Source organism: Gopherus flavomarginatus, chromosome 3 (assembly GCF_025201925.1).
Source record: "Gopherus flavomarginatus isolate rGopFla2 chromosome 3, rGopFla2.mat.asm, whole genome shotgun sequence".
Classification (NCBI taxonomy): domain Eukaryota; kingdom Metazoa; phylum Chordata; order Testudines; family Testudinidae; genus Gopherus; species Gopherus flavomarginatus.
In genome coordinates, this window is record NC_066619.1 from 81,696,128 (window position 1) to 81,716,451 (window position 20,324).

The 20,324-nt window shown below is 39.4% G+C and overlaps 1 protein-coding gene across 4 annotated transcripts in view; it reads right to left on the reverse strand.

Annotated features, from left to right (window-relative positions):
* FBN2 (fibrillin 2) overlaps positions 1–20,324 on the reverse strand; it is a 265,113-nt gene that overhangs the window by 30,917 nt on the left and 213,872 nt on the right. For all 4 annotated transcript variants that reach the window (XM_050945536.1, XM_050945537.1, XM_050945535.1 and 1 more), the window contains 10 exons: positions 17,124–17,252; positions 16,637–16,756; positions 7,743–7,868; positions 6,329–6,481; positions 5,804–5,869; positions 5,338–5,463; positions 5,089–5,208; positions 3,731–3,853; positions 3,031–3,162; positions 465–590 (listed from right to left, as the gene is read on the reverse strand). In XM_050945536.1, coding sequence (XP_050801493.1) covers positions 465–590; positions 3,031–3,162; positions 3,731–3,853; positions 5,089–5,208; positions 5,338–5,463; positions 5,804–5,869; positions 6,329–6,481; positions 7,743–7,868; positions 16,637–16,756; positions 17,124–17,252 — 1,221 coding nt within the window. The remainder of the gene's footprint in view (positions 1–464; positions 591–3,030; positions 3,163–3,730; positions 3,854–5,088; positions 5,209–5,337; positions 5,464–5,803; positions 5,870–6,328; positions 6,482–7,742; positions 7,869–16,636; positions 16,757–17,123; positions 17,253–20,324) is intronic.

Sequence of the window (20,324 nt, forward strand, 5' to 3'; positions counted from 1 at the left end):
TATTTTTTTTACACACAGCTGTACAGTATAACAGATCTAACATTCAAATTCTGTAGCAGCAGTATCCGGCTCATAAGTGGAATAATTAGAAATATTTTGCTCTTATTTGTTTTTGTTATTTAACATTAGCATCAGCCTCGCTTACCCTATATGCAAACTTTTTTCCTTCATCATGAAACTACCATTTTTCCTGGCTATATTAATTATCATTTTTTTCCAGAAATAAAATAAAATAATTGTTTTCTCTTTGAAAACTCAATTTATCTTAATCCTGAAAAACAGATCAAGGATCATTATTTAATCTATTATACACACAGCCAAGAGATGTGAAGTACTCGGGGTTTGCATTATTGGTAGAAATCTTAGCAAGCAGCAAGCATAAAATATTTTTTATTTATGTATTATTGCACAGAGTTTATACTTTTTCATGTAACAGAAAATGTACGCCAAGGAAATCAACTTACCAAGGCACTCAGTGCCTGATGGGCTTGACTGGAATCCTTCATTACATTCACACCTGTAGCTTCCAATAATGTTCATACAGCGACCATTTTCACAGATACCTGGCTTGGTACGGCATTCATTTTCATCTTTACAAAAATATCACACATATACACACAATAAATGTGATTCAAAACTTTTCTGAATTGACAGATTAAAAACTGTCAGTTATTTACTCAGCAGGCAAAGAAAATTCAAACATTTTAGTAACTAATATATTCGTATGCGGTGGCCAAAAGACAGCTGAGTAAGCCTCCAAAAGCTGATGTTCACTGTTCTGTTGAGAGCTCAGCACACTATGTGCTTTGAAGAAGGTATGGAAAAATATAGCAACTTTAGAAAGATAAACCTTGTTAATTTCCTACCAATTATAGTAAGTTTTAGATGAATCAGGGGATAAGCCCACTGCACTACAACTCTGTCCAGCAATTAGCAATAAAATGAAATTTTATACACTAATCAAGTCATTCAAAATAAAAGTGCGAGCTATTAAGAAACAGAAAATTAATAGTTAAAGATTATGTCACATGACCACGATTCTATAAAGTGTCTCTGTTCAGGAAGGGCACCTCAGCACATGCTTAAGTCCCACTGAAGTCAGTAAGAATGAAGTATGCTTAGGTGCCTTTCCTAAAATAAGGTTTAAAATCCCAAAGTGTCTGCTCCTTCTTTTTCACATATTAGCTTGCAAAAAACAAATTGATACAGTAATTTCCATAGGTGCTTAAAAGAAGAACACTGGGAGGTTTGGCTGCTCAGGGCAAAAACAGGTAGTTTGAATCCAACAGCCATCTCTCTTGTAAAAGCACAATTCTTGATTTCTTACTAGCAAATAGACTGATATGCTTTATGATGAAAGAAGACCATTTTCCTTGAATGCACAATAAAATAAGAATAGTTCTGTAAGAGATTTTACTCTGCTGCTGAGAGAAGATTATTACTGTTCTCTTGAACACATTCACCGGGATGTATGTTGAAGAGAACTAAAGATTTTTTTTTTTTAAACTTGGAGGTAAATTCCAGTACTTTTTGTCAATACAGAAAGCTTCAGAATAGGCAATGGATTTGTGACACTGCAAGGGAAAAATTCTGATTCCAGACACAGCAGCACTTGGTGAGATCTATCCATTTTCCTTCTAAACAAATTACAGTAATGGTCAAGGGAAGCTGTTAGCCTATTCATCATAAGATGAGAGAATTATTCTGAATTTTGGTGGATTTTAATTTCTATGAATTCTTTGCTGCTGATGGCTGGAGTAAAATGTTCATATTTTGCTCTAGACTGTTACCCCTTAACTCTGAAAAAGCTGGATACATAAATATAATTTTTCCACTATTAAAACAACTTTTGCAAATATATCATTTCTTATTTACCTACAATAATTCTTCTACTTTTATTATTCATATTTAAAGAACAATCAAAAGAGATGCCTTTTGGCTAGCTAATTAAGGCTTTAATGGGTAGGCAGAGTAATTTTAAGATTTAATTCTTACAGCCCTGTGTACTGAAAACAAAGGTAGGCCACACAGAAAAAGAAACAAATATAGACCTAAGGCCCTAACTCTTGTTTATGATAAGTAGTCCCGAGTTCACTGGGACTTCTTGTGTAAGAATTACTCACTGTAAAGATTAGATAATCAAGCCCTAAAACAAGAAAAGACTGGATAGAACAGGGTGAGAGTATACTTGTCAAGTGGAAGGTTCAAGAGGCATTGTGTCTCCATCCTCATGAACAGATGTTTGGGTATATGTAGCTGAGCACAGATGCAATGTTGTGTTTTTGTCCCTACAAAATATTGCAGATGCAATTCTGAGGAGTTGTGCCTCTAATTACTTTATCTAAACCCACAATCAAGTAGCAAAGGATGTAATTAATTAGCACCTAGCTGCCATTTATGACTGGCAGTCTCCTTGTTAGCCTACAATTCAATAATTCATCATTTTAGGAGCAGGTTTGGATGGGTAAAATTGTGCAAAAAATTAGCCCCTTCAATGCAGAAAACAACCAAGTCGCAAAGGGATAATAATATCCCTTAAGGAGTTGGCTTTTTCCAAAAGATAATTGAAGTTGGCTCAAAATCAGAGTAACAACTTTATACCAATACTCCACTGTCAAGCAGTACAACACAGAGTAAATTTTCTGTAGCTCTTTCTATTTAAAAATTCCCACCCTTTCAGTGATTTTGGACTGCTTGAGAGAAATGTGTCTCTGGTTATCTCAATTACTTTTCAAAGAGGTATAGAATTCTAACACCTAACCAAAGAATGCTCTGACTACAAATGCTCCCCGGGTTACGCAAACCCGACTCACGCAAACCTGGATTTACGGAAAAAGTTCCATAAGTTCTGTAAGCTTCCCCCCCCCAGTAATTGTCGGGTATACGTTCCTGACTTACACAAATTGTTCTGGAAAGGAACGCTTGCGTAAGTCAGGGACTGTCTGTAGTTATTTTCCAAATGTACTTGTATATTAACTTTTCATTTTAATATTGGAACAATATATGAAGTGGTCCCTTCCCAAGCCTTACCCATGCAGCCTTCTCCATCAGGTCTACGGGTCATTCCAGGAGGGCAGATACACATGAAGGTGCCAATCAAGTTTTTGCACATCATGCCTCTTGATTCACAATCATGAAGACCTTCAGCACATTCATCCAGGTCTGAAAAAAAATGTAGTATGTGTTTTATTTCAAATAAAAAAGACCGAGCATGAATGCTTTCTTGTAGGTTCTAGTATTTGTTGTTCAGAAAATATAATTTTTATTTTTCTTCTTAACCGCAAACAGTTTTTATTAAGAGTAAATTAGGTGACAGGATACTTGGGGAGGATTGGGGGGCATGTGAGCTCTGCAATTAATCAAAAGCCTGAGAGCCACTCCTAATTTGTATAAAATTAAGCAAATAGCAGCTACCTCCATCTTTAACACTGTTACAGTATAACCCACAGAGAGGACATGTTCCAGCATGAAATGCTCCATCTTGATTCAAGTTTTTGTGGCAAGCGCAGACAACAAGGCCCACCAGGTGATATTCTGTCTTGGACACAATGCTGAGTATATCAATTTGGTACATCATATGGTAGGTCCTGTTGCAACATTTTATTAAAAAGGTTGGATACAGGATGCACTGAAAAAACTTTTGACTGTACTTTATTACTGGGTAACAGGCATGGGAAAAAAATTACATTTCAATAGCCATTACTTTCTAAAACTTCTTTAAGTTAATTACCTTTGCACATCTTTTGGTCTTCTCTCAGTTCATAGCCAACTGGACAGGTGCATTCATAGAAACCGTAAGTGTTGATGCACCGAAAAGCACACAGCAAAGGGTTCTGAGCACACTCATTTATGTCTGAATAGTAAGGAAAAGGGAGACTGAATGCTATGTTCCAGTTTAATTGTAATAGCACCACTAGAACTTTCTTTATACCCATATTTCCTGTGTTACCATCTAAAAAGTGTTAGAAATCAATGCTTCATCCTGGGAATTTTTTTTTGTGTATTTCTGAAGCAGTGTAAACAAGAAATACATGTATCCTCTCACATATTGAATTTTATAACATACACTTCTAAAGCCACCTTTAAGGTTAGAGTTGCAGGTGTTTTGTATTTTGGTTTGGTTTGAGATTTTACTGCATGACACTATTTACAATAGACAGTCTTTTCAAGAATGTGATAAGCCTGCATTTCCCAAGTTTTTGAAAGTTGAGTCCCTACTCAGGAAAATAAACTAATCATTCCCTCCTTCAAACCCACCATATGTTGTTAAAGCCCTATCCAAAATGAATAGATCTTCATAATATGATCCTCTCTCTGCTTTCTTACGTGTTTTGTTGAGCAGTGAAATAGTTAATGTTGACAATTAAAGTATTATTAGTGGCATTTGACTTAGCACCCAGTGAAATGAATGGGGCAAGTCACATTCCAAAGCTATTGTGTCAGGTTCTCTGCAAACTCAGGCAAACACTTTTGAACCAGTTAACCTTGAAAATGTTACCAGAATGTTTCTTTATAACTATAACAGCTAGACCTTATTTTCAAATGAAAGCTGAGACTCTGGAGAACAGCTGAGTAGCCTATCTATGTCCCTTCTCTCCCTCCATCTCTGGAGGCCACACCCTAAAATTTGGGAAAAAAACTAACAAGCAGCATATTTGACTAATAAAATAAACATACTTATCTGCACTCATATGCCATGTTAATGGCCATTACAATGTATTGATGAGGAAATTTAAGAAGTTCAGTTTTTAGAAATACTTCTCCCAGGCAACATATTTCTCTAGAGCTGGGTAAGGAGAAAACTCTTCCTTCAAAAGGAATGTTAGCAGGGTTATACTGCATCCACCACACACTAGCTAGTCATGAAAAGTGCTATTTTTGCAACATTTTACACAGCTTATTTCAGAACCCTAGGCTTTATTTTTCATTGCCATATTTCAAGAGGAGAGATTCCTTTTAACTTATAACTCTGACTTTGTCATAAAAACCCAATATCCACATTACAATAGTGTGAAAGCTGGATGGTAAATAAAATACTTTAAATATAAGGGAAAAAAAGGAGGTAAAAAGGAGAAAATCATAATTTACCTTCACAATTCATCATTGGGCCTGGCTCAAACCCTTCATGACAGTTACATTCAAAACTACCAATTACATTAGTGCATGTGCCATTTCCACATGGATTGCCAATCGAACATTCATCAGTATCTAGGATGAAATAAGTAAAACACAAACTTAAGAGAACTGGGACACAGGCTAAGTGGTATTTTAAGTTTATGAACTTTAAGCATTGCTCTCCTTGCAATACAGTTTGCCTAATGTGGAATCGGAACTTACCCACACAGTGCACTCCAGTGTAATCTAAGTTGTATCCCATGGGGCACTCACAGCGGAATGATCCATCAGTGTTGATACAATGACCATTTGAACAAATGCCTGGGCTCTCAAGACATTCATTGACATCTGAAAAATAGAAAACCATGTAAACTGCAATCTTTCAGCTCGCAAACTTGACTGTTTTTTATATTAAATATTACATTTCTAATGAAAGCAGGAAATGACCAAAAAGTAAACATCTTGTTCTATATGTCTTGGGCCAAAATATAACTCTGCAGTTTCAAAAACAGAATATATCTTGTAAGCTTTCTCAGTGTTCCAAAACTTCTGTCACACTTTAAGACAAAACAAAAAACAAAAAAATAAACAAAGCTTTACCAGAAGGAACAAAACAGCATTACCCAATGGTGCCTCACTTAACTAGGAATTAAAGATTTTCTAAGTGGTGTCAGAAATAAAGGAATACCTTCCCGTGTATCATCAATCCCAGGGATAGTTCCATGGCCGTAGGGACACAAATCCTGGAAAGCAACTGTAGAGGAACATTTTAAACAATTATAAACAAACATGGATGAAAGTGATCAAAACCATTAAGGCAGCTGAATTTAATTAACACCCATGAAAGAGAGAGCATTTTGGATAGATATTCTTACCATATACTTTCCCCGTTATTGAGTTGTATTTTTCCCTTCTTGCTAGTTTCAATTGCAACACCCTTTACTAGTAATAAGCCTGAGTAATTATGTCAGAGCCTATAGAGCAGCTTTCTTAGCACATAATCATAATGTGTCCCCTTCAGTTTGTTTAGTGTAAACGGAACAGTAGGGTAACAAAACAAATGCCAATGATGGCTTTTGTGTTTCTGGGCACTAACCCACATTTTGCCTTTCCCACTACTACTGTGGGAGGCTAATTTACTGCTGTGCAGAGGCACTTTTTTGCCTTCACATTTCAGTCTTTTCCTACACTTATTATAAACCATGATGCATACCTTCTTCTTCCTTGGGGCAGAGCTCACAAGGGTCACCCCATCCCTCTCCTGGCATCTTACTGCAGCAACATTTTGCCTTGGTGGTGTTGAAAGCCTTTGGGACAGAGCATTTCCCATTTTCAAAGTTAGTGAAACAGAAGCTCTGCCGGGTATCTAGAAAAGTGAGAACAAACAAACAAACAAAAAAGCAACAGTAAAAAGCTGGGTAAGTAAAAACCCCACACATACTATATGATAGGCTCCTACCTGGTAAGAGAAAAATGTATCTGAAAATGAAAGGGATAATACTAGGTCTGAGTTTTCCCCATTATATTAGGGAATACATCTCCCACGCGGGCAACAGGATACCAACCCAGTTATGCACAACTGCTGTCTGCTGCATTCAGTGTTGAAGTGAGGACTGCAGCTGTGCCACTATAGCACTTCAGTGTAGACATTACCTATACCGAGGGAAGGGATTTTCCCATTGGCGTAGGTAATCTATCTCCTCGAGAGGCAGAAGCTAGGGTCAATGGAAGAATTCTTCCATAGACCTAGCACTGGCTACAGTGGGGGTTAGGTTGGCTTAACTACGCCCTTCAGAGATATGGATTTTTCACACCCCGAGCAACATTGCTGTGTCAACCTAACATTTTAATGTAGACCAGGCCTATGACTTTCTTGCACATTATTCACCCTCTGAGGGACAGCATTACACAAGCAAGAAATACCTCCGCTCCTGCCTTTACAAATGACAGCTCCACATAGCCCCCGACTCTGCCAGCCCGGGGAACAAGGAACTGAGCTCAGGACTCAAATGTAGTTTTCAAACAAGTAAACAAGTATTTTTGGAGTATAAAAAGAAAAGGATTTCTTGCAACATTTTGAGGCAAGTTTCCTGTCAGATCCCTAGCATTTGCTGGATGCAGCAAAGCACGGTGCTATCAGGAAGCTGGTTATAGCTCCATGATTATCTGCCCTAGACCCTGGTCCAGTGTTAGTTCCAGCAGGACTGTACACCATCTTGGCAGAGGTGAATGGCATCCCAGTGTGAAGGGCTGTAGCGAGAAAGGTGTAGAAACTCATACACTGTGGCACAAAGGGAGCACATCTAGGCAGGGACTCCACCCTTAAAAGAACCAATGAGTTCTTTAGTTTTATAAAAAGGATTAAAGAGAACAGTGACTACTGGTCATATTGCTAAGTTGTATTAGAAGGTAAGAGAGATTTATTGTCTTCTGTAGAGCATGGTGCACCATGTGACAAACATTTATTTTGCTGGGAGGACCTAATCAACTTATTTTTAACATCATAAACTTGTAATAATAGCATGACATGGCAACAATCCTGACAACCTGTGAGACATTAGTACATAGTCCCCCCTCTTCTTGCAAAGTTTGTTAACTATTGCTGTCAGTTTAACCCTGCATCTTACCAAAACACCTTCGTCCATTGTCAGACAGCACAAAGCCTATGGGACAGATGCATTGAAAGCCTCCTGGAGTATTAGTGCAGGAGCCAAAGAGACAGATGTTGGGGTCTTCATTGCACTCATCAATATCTGCCAAATAATAGGAGAAAAGATTCATCATTAGCCCACTTGGCATCAATTTTATGTATTTCTTTGATATCTGAAAGAAGATTTGACTTCAGCCACACTCAGTACTCTGTTCAAGGAGAAAAACAGACACAACAAAACTCCTCCTTCTTTCCTTTTTAAAATAGTGACTGAAATGTGTAATTTTCCACTTGTTTATTGGGTTTCATTATGCCTTACAGTTCTAACAGTGTCTGCTTTTTGTCTTCTGAATCTGTATCGTTTCTGTGCCATCAGATGTCACTTTGGCGCACTTTGGGCATGTCTTATTGTCTTATTCATACTATAATTGTTAAATGTTTTCAAACCACAATGGGAGCAGATAGATATTTTAGGACAAGGGGAAAAATATTCTTTGTAAACATGAAACAGCCAAAGAAGAGTTAAAAAAAGGTGGTTTTTTTTTCAAGTTCTGAGTGAGTCTAAACTGCATTCTAAATGTTCTCTCGCCTGACTTCAGGAAGAATGGAGCCCCTATGGCACATGCACACATTAATATTTACGAATGTTTTCGGTAGCCACTGTTGATTTGTAGTATATACAAATGTGTCTTTTAAACTCTTCACTTTCAGTCACTTATTTAAAAAAACACAACTAGGTATGTTTAAACATGTCATAAGTTAAACAAAGAAAAATAAAGGAATTTTTACTCTACTACAAATACTTTTTAAGTTTAGTTATGAAGTAAGATATGAACAGAGGAGAAGCAAACAGAGGGAGTTTGTCTGAGAGTTCACCTATGGGGAGAGCCTACACAGGATTTTGCCTTTCAGGCTTCTGCGAGCAATAAATACATCTGAAGAAGCTCTTGATACATTACAAGGTAGGAAATATACATAGTGAGGCTGGCTGTTGAGACCTTCATGGGATGTGCCATCTTCTCCTGGACAACAGATGTGACTTTTTCTGTACAAAGTGCAATCTGGTCTCCATACTGGAAGGAAAAAGTTAGAGTAAAAGAGACCCATGTAATAACCCTGCATTGAATCTAAGAAAATGAAGACTTCCTGGACAGAAGTCTGGATTTGGTACTGTGGGCACAGCATGCCAAAGAATTGGAGAGGACAGCACAGGGGGACTGAAGAACAAGGAAGTAAGTTGGCACCATGTTCCTCCAGAAGAAGAAAAAGAGGAGAACCAATATACCCCCAGTGCAGATAGAGGTAAGCAACTACTTTCAGGCTCTCTGCACAGGTACTATTGCTGAGAATGCCTTGGTAGGGTCATCTGAGGGAAAGGATAAGCAAGAGACCCCCACTGACTGGAAGGCATGGGATGCATTGTCCTAAGGATTGGGGGTTCCATGACCACCACTCCCAAGAGGAGGAGAAAGGTGATGGTGGTTGGGGATTCTCTCCTAAGGGGGACAGAATCATCCATCTGCCATCCGCACCAGGAATCCCGAGAAGCATGCTGCTTGCCTGGAGTTAGAATTCAGGATGTGACTGATAGTTTGCAAAGACTCATCAAGCGCTCAGAATACTACCCCTTCGTACTTATCCACATTGGCACCAATGATGCTGCCAAGAATGACCTTGAGCAGATCACTGCAGACTACATGGCTCTGGAAAGAAGGATGAAAGAGTTTGGGGAACAAATGGTGTTCTTGTCCATCCTCCCTATTGAAGGAAAAGGCCTAGGCAAGGACCATCGAATTGGTGAAGTAAATGTGTGGCAATGCAGGTGGTGTTGGTGGGCGGGCTTTGGTTTCTTTGATGATGAACTGGTGTTCCAGAAAAGAGGATTACTATGCTGGGCTGGGCTCCATCTATCAAGTACTGGGAAGAGCATCTTTGGATGTGGTCTGGCTAACCTGATAAGGAGAGCTTTAAGCTAGGTCCTATGGGAGATGGTGACAAAAATCCGGCCAATGTACATCTAGACTCAAGTAACGAAGCCAAGGGGAGGGGCTAACTTCTAGAGAAGGGTCTAGAAATCAAAAGTGCATTAAAAAGGTAAAAAAGAAAAGCAACAGGGCAGTCAGCAAAATATCTTCGATGCCTGTATGTAAAGTCATGGAGTGTGTGGAACAAGCAGGATGAACCGGAAGTCATGGTACATTAATTGGCATCACAGAGACTTGGTGGGACAACTCCTATGACTGGAGTACCAGCATTGAGGATATAGCTTGTTCTGAAAGGATAGGTATGGGGAAAAAGGAGGAAGTGATGTGCTGTACATCAAGAATGTATACACTTGTCCCGAGGTCCAAGGGGAAGTGAAAGACAGACCTAACAAGAGTCTCTGGGTGAGAATAACAAGGAAAAAATAGTAGCAATATCATGGTGGGGGCCTATTATAGACCACCAAATCAGGAAGAGGAAGTGAATGAGTCATTCTGCAAGCAGATAAGATTAGCTAACACACATGAGCTGGTATTACCTGTTATAATAGGTATTGCCTCACTCACCTTGTCTCTCTAATATCCTGGGACTGACTAGAACTACACTGCATAAAACCCAACCACTAACTTGGCAAGTATCCAGTAAGAATAAGAGGGTGTCCTCCTCCAACAAACCCTGAAACTAGGGTATATAAAACTGAGGTCACCATATGCTTAAGAGAACTGACAGAACCTAACACAAGAAGAACACAATCCTAAATGTGCCCGACGCCCAGACCAGCTGTGTGGAAAGGACTCTTCCCCCATCCCAGAGTTAAGAGGATAAGAAGAAGTGATGCGATTTTTATATCAAAGACTGTATTTCCCCTTCTATCTGTTAATATATATAACTGTGGATTATCTTGCTGAGTCTACACTCTCTAGTGAGAATTCAAGTGTAAACATTTTATATTTTAACTCCTTTATAAATCCAAGCAAATTGACCTGAGATTGAAAATAATTGTTTTAAGCAATCACTTTTAATATTCAAAATGTGTCCCCTTTGGACCAGTGTAGTCAAAGAGAACTAACCACACTCTTCAAAGTGCCTTAAAGACAAGTCTACCCTTGGACATGTGATAAATGTGTTAGGTACTAAATAACTGAGAATTGCTGATAAGTTAATATAATAAGAAATCTTGGTAATTTGCATTGTTGTTTATTATAATTTCTGAGCCTCAACTCTTATGTGTGACAATTTCTTGCAGGTCTGCATTGTGTGTGTAGCATATACAAATGGTTGTGTCTACATTTGAGTGGTGAACGGTTTATTATGTATTTACGTGGTTCTGGGTGAATTAATAAATTGTTGTTGGTTAAGAATTAGCAAGTGTCCTGATTTGAGAAATACTGTTCAAGTTAAAAGTTGATCTAGTAAGCTAACACTCCCTGGACTCAATAAGAAGCAGTTATCCTATTGGATTCTATTATATAGTGGCAATCCGAATTTGTTAGACTTCAGCTTTAAAAATATAATTGGCACCCTGGCATACTCATGAATTGACCCTCCACCCCTTTCATGCTTACAACAGACTTGAATGTGCCTCCTCATGACTGGTTACCTACTACTCAGAAGTACAGACTGAACTTTGAGATAGCAGCCCAGTTCTATGCCTGAGAACCATGAGGAACCAGGCCCTGGGGTGCAGATTTAACAGACTGGGTGGGTTATGGTGCCCAAGTCCTGTATCAGGAGACCCACTGCGAGAGGAAAGCAAAAAGACAGTTGCAGAGAAAGAAGCAGATCACAAAACTGCGCTTGGTGAAAGTGCCTGCTCAGGGAATTTGATATGGTGTTTTGCAGGCATGGAAAGTAGACCACTGAGCTAGCTACGCAATGGGATAAGCTCCAGTTTCACAGTCTTAGCGATTCTGCACATAAGTATTAGGATCTTGCTCCCCACCTGCACCCAACATTTTATATAGTACATTGCTGCTCTGTTGTCCAGTATTATCTTGCCTGAGCTGAGAAAAAACTGGCACTTATAGAGAACTGCCCTGAATTCTAGAAAGGCAGCTGTGATGCTTGTTGCTGAGGGGAAAAGACCTGTGGCAGCTCTGCAGGGTTTGAAAACATTGGGTCTTTGGCATAACCCAAGCAGGGAGGCTGTAGACAACAGGAGTGAGGGTAAAAGATCCTAACCGCAAAGAAAAGTGATTGGGGGAGAGGGGCAGAAACATAAACGTGCTAAAGCAAATAAAAAAACAAATATAACAATTAGGAAGACAATGAATAAAATACTTATTTTCTTAAAAAGATAAGAGCTGAGAAGTTAACAGTGGACTCCACTATGCTCTGTCTCAAGCAAAGGGCAGTTGAGAAGGAACTGGAGCAGTGGTATGTCTGCCTCTCCCTGTATACCCTTGCATCAGATTCCATGGATATATAGAGTGCAGGTGTGGACTCTGTTTACTAAAATCTCTGTGCAAGAGCACACAAACACATGCACATTCTATGGTGGAGCACACATAGGAACAAAGGAGAACTGCACTTCCAACACACCATTTGGCAGACACTGCTTCCTAAAACTGCCTTTTGGAATATATTAGGCTCCAGAAATATTTCACTTTATGAGACAGATGTTAGAGAATCTAGCAGGCATGAAAGTGAACACTGATACCATAATGGGCATGGATGCCAGAGCACAAAAGAGAGTACAACAATTTAAACAACATTCTGATGATAGCTCCAGAGCTGCAATTTTCTGGGTCCCTGAAAGACATCAAACTCTCCACATGTTCCTTGAAAGGAGGGCTGGGAGTAGTACTATTACAGTGTTATGGAACTGATTGATTACCAGTCTCGTATGCATGTATGGCTATCACAGCTGCAAAGAAGATGTATCTGCAAATTGAAAAAAAGAGACATTAAGTCTGGCATATGAATGTACTAGATTTCACAATTTTATGGCCATAGCTTCACAGCAGAATGTAATCATAAATCTCTGACTGCAGTACACAAAAAGTGGCTTGTAGAAGCACCATCAAGGATATAGTGACTACTTAAAAAAATACAGAACTATGATGTGACCCTGAAGTTCTAACCTGGATACCACTACGTAATGGCAGACACACTTGCAAGAGATTATGGTTCCCACAGAGCGATGAGAAAGAAAAACAATGGAATGAATACACAAAGAGCACCTTTGGAATGACCATACCAAAAGAGCTGGAGAAGTTGTATTCTGGCCACAAATGAATAGTGGCATTGAAGAAATGGTGAGCAGAACGGTGAAACGTTTCAGAAGTACATAGATTCCTAGCAGAAAGAACCAATGATTCGATATGAACTCACAATTTCATGCAGCAAAGTTAGAACTGACATACTCAACTTTGGGAAGACATGATCACCTGGTTATAATGGATTATTTTGATAATTTCCCAGTAGTCACATACTTTAAAAGATTAAGTCTAGGTGAAATGAGTGAACCCTAGGGATCTTCTTGTGTTTCGGGTCCTTTTCAGATTCTCCAGCAGGGAACTAGAGAGATCCAAACCCTCAAAAGACAAGGTGATAGCCATTACCTGAACTTCTTGGAGAAGGTCAGACATTCTCAATTGGGAAAGTCTTCTTAAACAACTGCAGAATTCATAGATCTAACTGCTGTTCTAAACAGCATAGGATACTCTCAGACCCTGTTTCTGGCTTGACTTGATTCTTATTTGATAGCTGTAATACTGTATTCTTATTTTAAATGTTAATAACTTATCTTTGGTGATTTGATTTTAGTTTAACAGTTTTAATAAAATTTTTAAAATAGATACTGTCTCACATTTATTTCAATAGGCAATATGGTTCCTAAAGTTTTGCATGCCTGGGTGTATTTCCAGGTGGTCAACCTAAAAGTCTGACCAGCTCCCCTAATTACTCTTTGCTTCTCACAGGGGTCAGGCATGTTGTAACTCTGTCTCATGACCGCTAGTCAAATCAAATCTCATTAGAGGATCAAAGTGCTCTCTCTGTCTTGAAAGAGAATGATGATAAAGACATTTATAAAATAATTCAATAATTACTGACTTATGCTACATCTGATGTAACTGCACATACATGGAGACACACTGTACTCCTGACAGAATTCTGTGCCAACGTGGGGGTGCAGAATTTATATGGCCCACATATTTGTTCCCACCATGCAGAAAAATGCAAAAGAAATTTGCGGGGGGTGGGGGGGAGGGGCATGTGTCTCTTCCCTGACAGCCCAGCCTGCCTGGAGCAGCTTCAGAGATGCAAATCACTGGGGGGTGGTGGTGGTGGAGGGGGCTTGGTGTGCGTGCATGCAGGAGAGACATTGATCACTGTCAGGGGGCAAGGCTGGCCAACAAGCCAGAGAGACTCTGTCCCCCTCTCTTGATACTGTGGCTCCAGGGGCACGGAGGAGGGTAGGTCTTTTTGTTATCCAGGAGGAAGGCTCTGTCCCGGAGGCAGAAGTGTAGCGTCCCCCTGCCTAGTAAAACGTAATTTCTTGAGAACTGAGAAAAACAAATATTAGTATCATGTTACTGAAAACTGTTTGTTTTTAAGTTAAAGAAAACAGCTTTTGTAAAAAACAGAACACATTCTGTTAATGTTGCTGTTGATGGTTAATTGATCTCATTCTCTGAGGAAGAAATGTAGCAACCTGTCTGCATAGTAACACTGTTAATTATTCTATTGTTAGTTAGCTGTTCCCATTCTCAGTCAATTCCCGCAGGAGCATAAAAACTTGTAGAAGTTTTAAGGCCCCTACACTGCCGGAGTGATGTAAAGCCTTATAAATGACATAAGGGAATCAGCTTGGAAGATACATGTGCTTTTTCACTTTTTTCCCTGCGTCAAAGTGGCACAAAGGGGTTAGATTTTTACTTACTCGTTTAAAAAAAAAAAAAAAGACTTTTGAGGGCAAATAAAACATTTACCAAGCAGTCAATAAAACATCAGGACAATCAGAACCAAGCACTTCCCAAAGTACCCAGCTAGGTCAAGGACAATGATTAGCAAAACTGTATGACTTTCACGTGTGAAAGTCAGAGCAATTTAAAATGACATTCTACTTTTTTTTTTCCCCGTTTGGTGTTCTGTAATATAATTTAAATGAAAATCCAGGATTATAACTGGAATGCAGGGTATTAGTTACCAAGTATTTGTAACTTATCTTTCATGTGTTTAGGAAATGCTGAATAGTTATTGAGACTTTTTTCTGTATTGTAATTTAAATAACTTACCAAAACCATTGAAACTGGTGTGACTATATTGCATTATTTTGACAAAGAAAATCTGCAGAATTTTGCATACTTTTTAATTTTTTGGTGCATAATTTTTTATTATTTGGCAAAGAAACCCCTCAGGAGTAATTCTGCCTTCATTCACACATCTAACTCTAGTTGCACAGCTGTAAATGAATTAAGTTAAGAATAATAAAAAATTTCTGATACAGTAAAGAGCATTTCAAAGAAGGCTGCACATTAGAAAAGCAACATTAAATAAACTGAATACAAAACATTGTGATATTAGTCAAAATATTAATAGCATTTTTTTAACCCAGCAGGATGAAGAAAGTAGGAATTTGCGATTCTGTTTTTTGTTGGAACTGCAAAAGTTGATTAAAGGGAATATTTGACACTTTTATTGTGGTGTTGTCCTAAAACATATAAGACACTGAGAGGAAATTAAACATGGTCTTAAACAGTGATATTCCTGGGACGCAACAACCTTCATTTGGAAGGATTTTATAACTGTAGATTTGGATTAATCTCAAACTCAATTGTTAATAGAGGCAGCAGCAGCCGCCAAAAGAAGCTGCTAAGTTGGCAGGCAAACTGAACAATGTACAATGATACTGGCATGAAAAACTTGTGACTTTAGAAAATATATCTTACTTTTAAAAGAGGAAAATCTACAGTGTCTGAGATCCGCCTCTGTTCCTAGATTTAGATAAATTGTTACAGACCAAATCTTGAAGTATGAGCAGAGGTTTTCTTCAGTCCTTACTTGAACAAGTCTCCCACTGATTCTCACACACACACACACACACACACACACTCTCTCTCTCTCTCTCTCAGGTTCATGGTAGCCCTCTTAGTTTTCCTGATGAGGACTGAACTTGTTTTGGTATTGTTTCTAATTTGGTAACTATGGTTTCAATTCCCTGCTGCACTGGAGCAGAGCTCTGTATTTTCCCCCCACAAAACAAGAAAAGAAAGGTGACGTTAAAGCATTGAACTGATTTTCAACAGGGTTCTCAAAGATATTCTTCTAAAACTGAAACAAAGATCTGTTATGCCATCTCTGCTATGAATTTGGGATTGAAATCTTGATGCACATGCTCCCACGGGCTGTAAGACTCAAAAACAGAAAACATCTGGTATGAGAAACTGATTTAGAAAACTCTGTTTCCATAGGGAAAAGTAGCTCAATAGTTTTAAGATTTTTAAGCTTCACAATTCTATGATACGAGATACTTCTAATAGCTGTTTAATACACTGCTTGCCAAAAATTACAATTTTTGTAGTCACTGTATATATTCAGTAGATAATCTCTCTTTTTACATTTGGAAAAAAGATTAGGAAAAGAAAAAGACACTGTAAATTCTTTGAGCATTCGAAAAAAAATGTTTTTCATTAATCCAAATGAAAAAATAGAGTCCTTACAGCCTTTTCTCTCACTACAGCTCATAATATTTTGTCTGCTGACTAAAAGGACGGCTGCTGATGGCTGCTGCTTATTCCTTATTACCCATTCCTTGTCGTCATGACTTGATAAAATAGAGGAGACTTTTCATCAACAATATTTACATGTTTTTCATCAAGTTTGCACCAGATATTCTACTATACTGGTAAATCATTCCGAAGTAACACTAACAGTTAGCCTTACCAATACAGCTTTCACTTTTCACTTCATATCCTGGTGGGCAGATGCATCTGAATGACCCTTCCAAGTTCTGACAAGTACCAGGAAAGCATGCACCAGGAAGTGCCACACACTCATTAGTATCTTAAAAGAATAAATAGAATATATAAGGATTTGAAAATTTTGAAATTAATGCAACAGTGAATTATTTATGTTTATGTAACAATGGCTGATAATAGTCGTCCACAACAGAGACGTAAGCTAGAGGGTTGTCTTTTATGAGCCTATAGATTCTTTCCTGACTTCATCGACTTAAGCAAGCTAGGGAAAGGAAAACAAATGACATTATTCTAAACCCTCACGCTTTTGCCACCAATTTTCTTAATGCAAGTCTTTTGTTCTCAATATTTTATCTTAAATATTACAATCGGAATATCCAGTTCTAAATGGGGCCAACAGTTTATTTCAAGTCAGAGAAGTTTGGAATCTCTCTGGTTGGTTTAGTACATACCAATGCAATTCTTGCCATCTGGAGTAAGTTCATATCCTTCATTACATAAACATTTGAAAGAACCAATTTCATTAAAACATCGTCCATTTCTGCACACCTGACCAAAGAAGGAACTGCACTCATCAATATCTGTAAATAAACAAGAGGTTGAGCCTTTCCAAGACGTCTAACAGTTAGAATGTATATGCAGACAAAGTATCGTATAAACACACTAAAGTTGCAATATATAATTTCATGGAAGAGACAAATTCTGAGCAGCAAGGGAACCGTTGGCAGCTAGTGGAAAGTAACTCTCACTTCAGTACATTAAGGCATATGTTCTATTTAAACAACACCCCATTTTATAAGGTATTACAATTTTTAAACTTGCAGCATTACATCAGCTACTGCATCTGGAGATGTTCAGTTGCTGCCAAGTGACTCTTTGTGCGATACTAACTTCAGACAGAGAAGAAAATGTTACATGGAGCATTTTGCATTTTATCTGGCGTTTTAGACGTGCTCAGGTTTTCACTGAACTTGTTTTGTTATTTTTCACGTTTTTGGAAATGTATATTGCAGTCAGCAATAAATCATCCTGCATCCGGCAAGCTGATCCTGTAGTTCAGGAGCCCATAACAAGTGGGAGACTGAGCACTGAGAAATGCCCAATTTGCTCTACAGAGCCATTTTAGTAACATAGATTTAAAAAGACAAGTGTACAACGACAATGCAGATGGGAAAGTATGGAGTGGATGGAAGAAAAAGATTGTGTTAGGTAGAATAAGAAGCTACTGTTAATTCTAGTTGGTTTAGCGACAACTTACGCTTTGTTATTTACAAATATTTTAATTTGAGACTTGAAGATTTAATGCTGCTTCTATCAGGTATATAATCCTTATTTTTTACTGCAGAGGTTTCAACCATCCTCTGAAACATCTCATACTGGTTTCTGTTGATAACAGAATACTAAACTAAATGGAACACTGATCTGATGCAGTATGGCAATTTCTGTGTTACTGGTTACAGCTCATGAACCATTTTTTCTCTTTCCATGCTGTTTACTCCATTCAAATATTTGTACTTGGTTATTATCTCCTTGTGATGAGCTATTCAATCCTTCAGTGGGCAGGGACATGGCTGACAGAGAATGCCATGGGGCTCCAGGCCAGGAAGGCGAATAGTAATGAATGACCCCAGGCTATGAATCAACTTGAGCTTGTTAGCCTCCTTGAAAGCAGCATGGAGTTGTTATGAGAGAGGAGGATAGCCACCGGGGCTACTGGGAGTGGATCAACAGCCATTCTGCCACACAGAAGGAAGGGACTTCAGTTCAGTGCTGTGGATTTTGTTCTGTTTAAAGCTGCATTCTGTTGCCCATGTGCAGCAAGTTTTGCTTTTTTCCCTCTGCTGGAGGAGAAAAGGATGTAAAAGTGATTTATAGACTGTGTTTTGGTTCTCTCCGGGAGTTGGAAGGAATTTAAAGACCTTTTTCCCCCCTGTTCAGCCTGTGTGAAGTCTCTTACTTCCCCCTTAAAGGAGAGGATGTCAACTGACCTAGTCTGTTCTCCAGCCCAGGAAGGCTTTCATCTCCCTCTTAAAAAAGATGATCCAGGAACCATGGTTGTACAAAACAATCAAAAGCTTAGCTGTACTCTGGAAACAATGGTGACTGTGGGTAAGTGAAGTAATCGTGGGAGGGCAAGAGAGTTTGGGAGGCCAATAGAGACTGCTTCCTTGGTACCTGGGTTTCCCTCTTTCCCTAGTATGAGGACACTCCCTCTTTTACACTGGTATGGAAGTTCAGCTATGAAAATCTGAGGTGGGCTGGTGACAAGCTATTAGCCTAGAGGTAGGAAGTACAAAGGGAAGGGAGGAAGTCTTAATAACAACAAGAAGGGGTCCAGAACCCAGGTTTCCAGAAGAATGCTATGTGACTTGAGCAAAAAGAAAAAATTACCTTATAGAAAGTGATATCGTGAACACTTTTGTAATGTCTGAACATGAATGAAAAGAAGTACCAAAGCGAGCTAACTTAGAAAACACACAAAATGAAAGAAGAAAATTATTTATTTGAATCAGTGGTTTTCAACCTATTTAACACTGTGGGCCGCATATGCAGCTCTCTCTGTGTTATGTGGGCTGCATTCACCCAATATATATACTACCTGTACATCTACAAAAAATAAGCTTTAGTATTTGTCATATGACAGCAATATGATTCAAATAGGTATAGTTCCTTTATTTCAACACTGGCAAATGTCTACCAAGAACATTTTAATCTAGCAAAATAAGGCAAAAAATTCACTGTTAAAATTAATTAATTTACTGTAAGGATAGCATGGCATGGTGCATTGCCACCCTCACGCCTGGAAAGCTGGCCTGAGTGCCCAGAGAGCACAGCCCCAGAGCCTGCCTGCAAAGATGGGGAGCCTTCCCAGCCAGGGACTGCCCTGTATGCATCCAGCTCCTCCACTCAGGGACTGCTCCCCCAGCATTCAGACCCCCGCCAACACTGGGCTGGCACACATGCCTGCCCTCTACAGACAGGGTGCCCTCTCCAGGGTGGAACGCCCCTAAAAGGGACTGCTCCTCCAGCATCCAGCCCTCCCTGCCCAGCAACTGCTCCCAGCATCAATCGCCCCCAAGGATTGCCCTCAGCCACCAGTCCGTCCCCCATGCACCAGCTGCACCCTCTCCCATGGCCCTAACTCCCTGCACTCCCACTCCTTGCCCCAGACCCTGCCTGCGACCCCCACGGCCCCAGCACTCCCACCCCTGCACCACCAACTCTGCACCTGTACTCTGACACATAGCTCAGCTGTGCTACCCACCCTGTCCACCTGACACTGCAGTTCTGGTACCAGGGAGCCTGCTCCAGCCAGGGTCACTGCACCTGCGATCTTGCAGGGTAGGTGGGTGATGAGCATCCTGGCCTCCTGCCAATGCTGTTGGGAGCAATCCTGCTGGGGTAAGGGGCTGACACCGCTGGGCCTGATTCTGTGCCACCCATTTTTGCAACCCCCTGCTGGTTCTGCGCCCAGGTCAGGTGCCACTCCCACCTCGCCCTAGTTACAGCCCTGAGAATGTCACATGGGCCGCAGCTGTGTGCTGACTGGGATGCAAGGGACCATTGAGAACAACTAATTTAGATGTTATTAATGCATTGAGCAAACGTGTAATTGTAAATAACGTATTGTAAATAAGGAAGAGTGCCTTACA